This window comes from Colias croceus, chromosome 19 (genome assembly GCF_905220415.1).
Source record: "Colias croceus chromosome 19, ilColCroc2.1".
In the NCBI taxonomy this organism is placed as follows: domain Eukaryota; kingdom Metazoa; phylum Arthropoda; class Insecta; order Lepidoptera; family Pieridae; genus Colias; species Colias croceus.
The window spans coordinates 2792788-2799676 of record NC_059555.1 but is presented as its reverse complement, the minus strand read 5'-3'; the positions used below and the strand labels follow the sequence as shown (position 1 = coordinate 2799676).

The 6889-nt window shown below is 33.2% G+C and overlaps 2 protein-coding genes across 3 annotated transcripts; both read left to right on the top strand.

The window, feature by feature from the left end:
- The first annotated feature begins 896 nt into the window (after positions 1–896).
- Positions 897–4410, top strand: LOC123700352 (solute carrier family 35 member G1). 2 transcript variants are annotated; one of them, XM_045647544.1, is made up of 2 exons: positions 897–1037; positions 1110–4410. In XM_045647544.1, the coding sequence occupies exon 2, from the start codon at positions 1121–1123 to the stop codon at positions 2156–2158; it is 1038 nt and encodes a 345-aa protein (XP_045503500.1). In that variant the 5' UTR covers positions 897–1037; positions 1110–1120; the 3' UTR covers positions 2159–4410. The 2 variants fall into 2 exon arrangements, with proteins under 2 accessions (XP_045503500.1, XP_045503499.1); XM_045647543.1 differs by having other exon boundaries at positions 1104–4410.
- A 911-nt stretch (positions 4411–5321) lies between these two features.
- LOC123700315 (mediator of RNA polymerase II transcription subunit 21) lies at positions 5322–6889 on the top strand. The gene is made up of 3 exons (XM_045647497.1): positions 5322–5520; positions 5592–5870; positions 5977–6889. Exons 1-3 carry the CDS (start codon positions 5479–5481, stop codon positions 6100–6102), a joined length of 447 nt encoding a protein of 148 aa, XP_045503453.1. The 5' UTR covers positions 5322–5478; the 3' UTR covers positions 6103–6889.

The following is a 6889-nucleotide window of genomic DNA, read 5'->3' as shown; positions in this document are numbered from 1 at the left end:
TTCCGACTACGACAATCATGACAAGACCAAAATCATTACAAACAGCTCAGCTGTTCTCGAGTCTTACAAGGCACTCGAAGTTTTTAAATAGGTCTTGGATGTAATATCTATGTCGACGTGTATAGCTTTTGCACAAGTTTCTATTGTTTCATCATCACAAAGAAATAAAACAACGATTATTTTAAAATGTCGTGTATTCTATGGAACTATGCTAAAAACGCGCCACAAAAGGAGTCCCTTAAGACGGGGCGCTGCTGGCGCTCAAAATAATGTTACCAATATTATTTATTTTCAATGTCCCCAGAGTTCGGGAAATAGATGTGAAAAAAGTTACATACGGAAAACTCTGCTTAATTGTTCGTGCTGGGTATCAGATGGTATCAGTATGAATACTTATTTCTTAATTTTACGCAAGGGTATCGTAGATGATGGATGGATGATGAGATGGAGATCAATAGGTAATTACGATATTATTATTATCTATAATGGTTTCTTATCAGTTACTTTATAAGTAAAGTGCGCCCATTATTACATACAATTGGTAATTTACGTGTGTGCATGTAGACATACACACATTAATAATTATATTCAAGGATGAGAACATAATGTTTTTTATGCAGGGTTCAAATCATATTGCATGCGTGGCAACTCGTGATCTTTTTTACTAACAATTATATTTTTTTTATCTGTAAAATTTAGTTCTTAGTTTTGCCGTGGGACTTGATAAGTGGCGAATTCTCTATTGGTAATTGGTTGTCTGTCGGCACTCGGCTGTCTATTCTGTGGAGCTTAGATTATACCTAAGCTGTGGAGTGTCCAGTGTCCACACTGGTCGGTGGTCCCGACTGCCAAGTGCCAGGTGGTCCAGTTATTATCTATGGTCCAGTTCACTGTTGTGAATATCAATATATTGCAAAAAGCAATTAGAATTGTATTTTTACTTTTAGTCAATTTCAATTTGTACTGTTCGATAACATAAGAATATCATGACGAAGATATGAAATAGTATATTTCTGGTATAAAAAAATATTATAACTGTACGTATCGGTCCTCTACGATGAATTATATATTTTAATAAGAATGTAAATGTTATATCCTCTCAGCTTCAGGTATCGCAATTATGACCGAGCATGTGGAACTGCAACATCTCGTGGACCTATCGACGGGAAGTGGTGATGAAACTCTGCCCAATCTATTGGAAAACAAAAGACCGCTGATCAAAAGATGCCCGTATCTGGGATTATTGCTTGCTACCTTATCATCGCTATTCTTTTCGCTGTGTTCTGTTATTGTGAAAAGTCTAGTTAACATCGACCCAATGCAGCTCGCAATGTTTCGATTTATTGGCGTCTTACTCCCGACAATACCAATAGTAATTTATACAGAACAACCTATATTTCCTGAAGGTAAGAGAATTCTCCTTATACTTCGATCAGTTGTTGGCACAGTGGGACTAATGTTAAGTTTCTACGCATTTCGAAATATGCCACTGGCTGATGCCTCAGTGATTGTATTCTCTGTACCTGTGTTTGTAGCACTATTTGCTAGAGTATTCCTAAAAGAGCCATGTGGTATATGGAATACTATTTCCATAATTCTTACTTTGTTGGGTGTTATATTGATTACTCATCCACCCTTCCTGTTTGGAAGTGACCAAGTAGAAACAAACCCAAATTATAATAGTTTGAGAGGTGCTGTGGCTGCATTTGTTTCAACAATATTTGGAGCTAATGCTTATGTACTATTAAGGGTACTTAAAGGTTTACATTTTTCTGTAATAATGACAAATTTTGGTGCTATAGCAATACTTCAGACTTTATTTTATACATTTATTTTTGGCATCCTTTGTATGCCAAATTGTGGAACAGAGAGATTTTTGGTTGTATGTCTAGCTTTATTTAGTTATTTAGGACAAATTCTGCTCACTATGTCACTGCAAATGGAACAGGCAGGTCCTGTGGCTATTGCTCGATCGGCTGATATAGTTTTTGCTTTCCTCTGGCAAGTGATGTTCTTTGATGAAATTCCAAGCAAGTACTCTGTATGTGGGGCTGTGTTAGTATTAAGTTCGGTTTTATTAGTGGGCATACGTAAATGGGCTCTTGCACTCCCAGCCGAATCAAATTTAAGAAAAATGTTAGGTGTTTTTGCACAATAAATAGAATATAAGCTATTTTTCATACACAGAAAATATGTAGCAATAAGCTTGTTGTAACTTAGGTAGGGGAATCACTCTCAGTCATGAAGAAGAAAATACAATAAAATTTTAGTACTCACCAATCAGTATTATTATAATTGATATTTGATAACATTTAGATCATTTAATCCTTTGTAAATAAATATAAAGACTGAGTATTGAACATATAATCATGCTTTCTTATATTGAAGCACATCAGATAAAAGATGTTTAATAAAGATTATATTGTACTCAGCTTAGCATAACTTAGCTATTTCTGTAAAATATTACAGTTAGTAACTCAGGCCCCGGAATCACAGAAACAATAGAAAATCTATTGTGTTGTGGACCGATCGGGCGGCTTGGGGCTCAATGGGTTAAAGAAATATTCAATCATTTGTCTGTGTGATGTTTTTGTTCATTCAACACAAACATAAGCTAATTTAAACTAAATATTAAAAAAGTTTATTTAAATTTCTTAAATAAGACTAGCAGAAATCAAAGGGGAAATTTGCACAATTAAAATGCAGTTTGACTTGTTATAGTACCTATTCCATATTTTTTAGCATTACATTTTGAGTGCTTTCAAGATGAACATGTGACATATTATTTAATATCTTAGCTATTTCAAATACCAAAACCCTATGTTAATAACTAAAAGACTGTACTGAAGGTCGAAATTGTGTTGTGTACTTTATCCTAATTTAACTAGTCACAAATTTTACATTATAATGTATATAAGAAATATTTATTTTAATTTTTAGATATTATAATAATTTAGTTCTATTTATTTCAATACAAATGAGATATCCAAAGAAACTTGAGATATATTTATTATTATATTAAAATATTATTGTATTAGGTAAAGTGCTATCAGCAATATTTAATTGAATCAGCTTGTGAAGAAAAGCAATAATTTTATATTACAATAATTGTAGGTATGTACTTGGTCTAGCATATGTTCTATGAAAAAAACTGCGTTTGTGCTGAGCACAAGTGTCAGAAATGAAACTTCTTTGGCAAGATTGAAAGATACCAAAATCGTCGCCTTCCTCCATGACATGACGGTATTGCCATGACTTTAATTTTACTCTCAACGCACCTAAAGAAGTTTCACTTCAAAATGATGTTTTATCCAGTTCGCCTAATTTTATGAATGTTTGAGTAGCACAGCACATAGTATCGATAATTTTGAATAATTATTGTCGATATTTGCCATTTTGTGTTCCTTACAGACCTCAGAGGTTTATTAATGTGATTGCAATAATAAACAGTAGGTTTTGCTTGTCATTAGTATAAGATAAAATTGTATTTAATCATGTTAAAAAATTTAAAATGTTATTGGTTGCCAATAGTTATTCACAAAATTAAGCATTGTATAATATAGGGTCTTGTTTTCATTTTCATTTAATAAGAAATTAGGTATGAATATTTGAATTGGAAACTACCTAATATTAGTTCTACCTTCGGTGTTGACATTATTTTGTCTGTATGATTATCAAGTTTAGAAATGAGTAGATAATTATTCTCCTTAGCTCTTTATCACTATTGTATGTACATACTTGATACATCTATGTGATGTGTATTGTATTATGTTTCGATCTGATTTAATGTATTTTTTAATTTCGGGTCTGCTGTTGTTATAATATTTAATTCTAGTCATTTTACCTACTTATGTATTAATAAAATCATTGAATTATTACTTTTGCATACATAAGGATATATTAAGTGCAAAAATAGCAATAGCTACCAAATAACTATTTATTATATTTTCATTTATATGAACATAATGCTTCTTGTTCTAGAAACCAAACACAAATAATAATTAAGATTTTAAACTGCATTATTAATAGTAAATATGTGTTTTTTTATTACAAAAAAAAATATATTTACCTATCTAAAACATCAATGTAATCCTAAATTGTAATGTATTGCTGCTATTCATTTTCATCTTTCTGTAATAATTCATTTTATTACTACCACACTAAGTAAGTAATAATTTGCAAATAATAGTAGACCGTACCTACTTATGTATTATGTATGATTTTATATACAAAATTTATAATTCTGTTACATACACATTGTTTTCTTCACTATGTTTTGCAATATCATATTTGTTTACTTGTGAATGAAGAGTGATGTTTACATTATTATGTAATAATGATTATTGAATTGTGATATTTTATTCAATAAGTGTTTATTGCTTGATTCAATTATTAAAAACTATACAGTTATTTTCTGTTTATTTTATTTAACCACAATATTTGTTGTCTTGTATTCAACCGGTAAGTTTCTTTAACTACCTACTTAATAAAAAACAATAGTTGAGGTAATATGTAAAGAAGTTGAAAACATATTTTAAGTCCTAATAATAATTCAAGAAAATGGCATGAAAATGGTATTTTTTTTATTTAGCTATTCCTAAAAAGCCTAATTAAAAATCAAATCAAATAATTCATTGCATACTAATACATTTTATTAACATTATTTTCCTATTATTATATTATTTCTAAAATTTTAATTTGTTTATAGTGGGACGGTTCAGTATTTTTCTTTAGGTACTGTTACACATGCTTATTTCAAGCACGCCGCATGCTTCAACCGAGCACTTGCTGCTTACAAGCACGTGTGTCCAAGCCCTTGCTCAAAATAAGCATGCTTATTTCGAGCATGCTCAAAAATCAACAGGCGTGCGATTTTTGAGCAAGCTACTTGCGGCGCGGGTGGAAGGGGCCGTGCTTCAAGCACGTCTAAACAGGTTTGTTTAATGAGCATGCTAGTATCGATCAGTCGGTCGCAACAAGTGAAGTGCGCGTGCACAATTTCACGCAAAATGTCTCGCTGGGGCGACGAAGCACGCTATAAAATGGCATGTGTATTTGAATGTCTGCTTTGAGCATGCTTATTCAGGAGCAGACTTAAAACTAGCATGCCTATTGCTAGCAAATGTAAACTGCACATCAGCATGCTCGTATTGAGCATACTCAATAGCACGGTTTTAAGCATGCTATTTTAGAGCATGTGTAACAGTAGCTTTAAAATTAATTTTCCTTATTTGCAACTTGCTTCTGACGTTTCTGACACATCAGATAGCCTTGTGTCAAATTTGACATTTCAGACGTTTTGACACACTGCTTTGACCCTTGACACTTTGACAGAATTCGCATAAATTTTTGTAAACGAAAGGAAGTGGCGATTATTTTTGAATCAGTATTCAGTGCCCAGTGTTGAATAAATGTGGAATAAAGTATTGCTGAATGCTGAATGTTCATAGCTATTTAAATATTTAAACAAACAATAAAATGGCAGATCGTCTAACCCAATTACAGGATACTATAAACCAAGTATGCAGCTATGATACAAAATTCTATGCTGTTCCTAGACGCATGCTTTAAATGTTTCCTTTTCATTTCAGCAAGCAGAGCACTTTTGCAACAGCATTGGTATATTGCAGCAGTTCTCTTCACCTAGTAAGTTTCCTGGTTTTGACCGAAGCGGATCGCAAACGCCACAACAACAACAGAGTCAAGAGGATTACGCTGTGTTATTCGCGACACTGATTTCTCGCTGTGCTAAGGATATCGACACGCTCATTGAGTCTTTGCCTAGTGAAGAGAGCTCCACAGAACTTCAAGTGCAGAGTCTCAGACGTTTGGAGGCGGAAAATAAGGAAGCAGCTGAACAATTGGAAGAGGTACCTGAATCTATGAATTAGAATTTAGCAAATAAACCTGTGTATTAATTTGTTGCATTTGTGTCATAGAAATTGAAGTATAGAATAAGTTTTTTTATACTTCCAGGTTGTCCGCCAAGGTGAAATACTTCTTGAGAAAATTCAAGGTGCACTCAGCGATATAGCACAGAGTCAGCTTGATATGCAGAACCCAGCGACAATTATGGAAAAGGATGTCAAGCCACAGTTATAGAAAAGGAAACATGTTGGTTGGTGCCATCGGTGATGAACTGTTATGTGTTTGTGCTAAGTGAAGGTCTATAGCTGCAAATATAAGGCTATAAAATATAGGCTATTAGCTAAGGCTAAAGGATTGCAGTGTTTGTTGGTACTTTATGTATATCCTAATAATACAAATGAACAGTTCTAAGTAACAATTTTTGTATTGTAATACCTGGGGCGTAACTGATACACTTTATAACAGTAGTTATTCTAGTGTGTGAAAGAGAGGACTCTAGATGATCCGTCAAGCTCTTCCACATGGGAAATAGTACTGTTTTAAGCCTACTGTAACCCCTCTGGTAACTATGATATTACAGTACGCGTCACGTAAAAATAACGCTGGATGAAAGTGATGGGGTGTGTTTGCGCATGGATCGAGTTTTGCACGTAAGCTATGTGCCGATTATTTTATTTTTGAACTAGGCTCGCGAATCGTGGCGTGGCGTTTGTTATTCTTATACCACCTCATAACACCAAATAGACCGATAAATCTCCAATGCGCAGCTTAACCGTCAGCGTTCTTTTTACTTGACGCGACCTGTATTTTAAAGCAGTTTTCATTCCAGAGTAGAAGTGTCAGAGCTATATCTTCTAGCACTATCAATTCACAATGGAATAAATACTGCTACAAGACATCATGGTAACCCGTAACCACCCTTGGAGACAAAGTTTTGCTTTTGATAATTGATAAATCTATTACAAAGAAAGAATAGTTTTCTAGTAATATTGAATAATATTTAAAGGTATTAGATATCAAC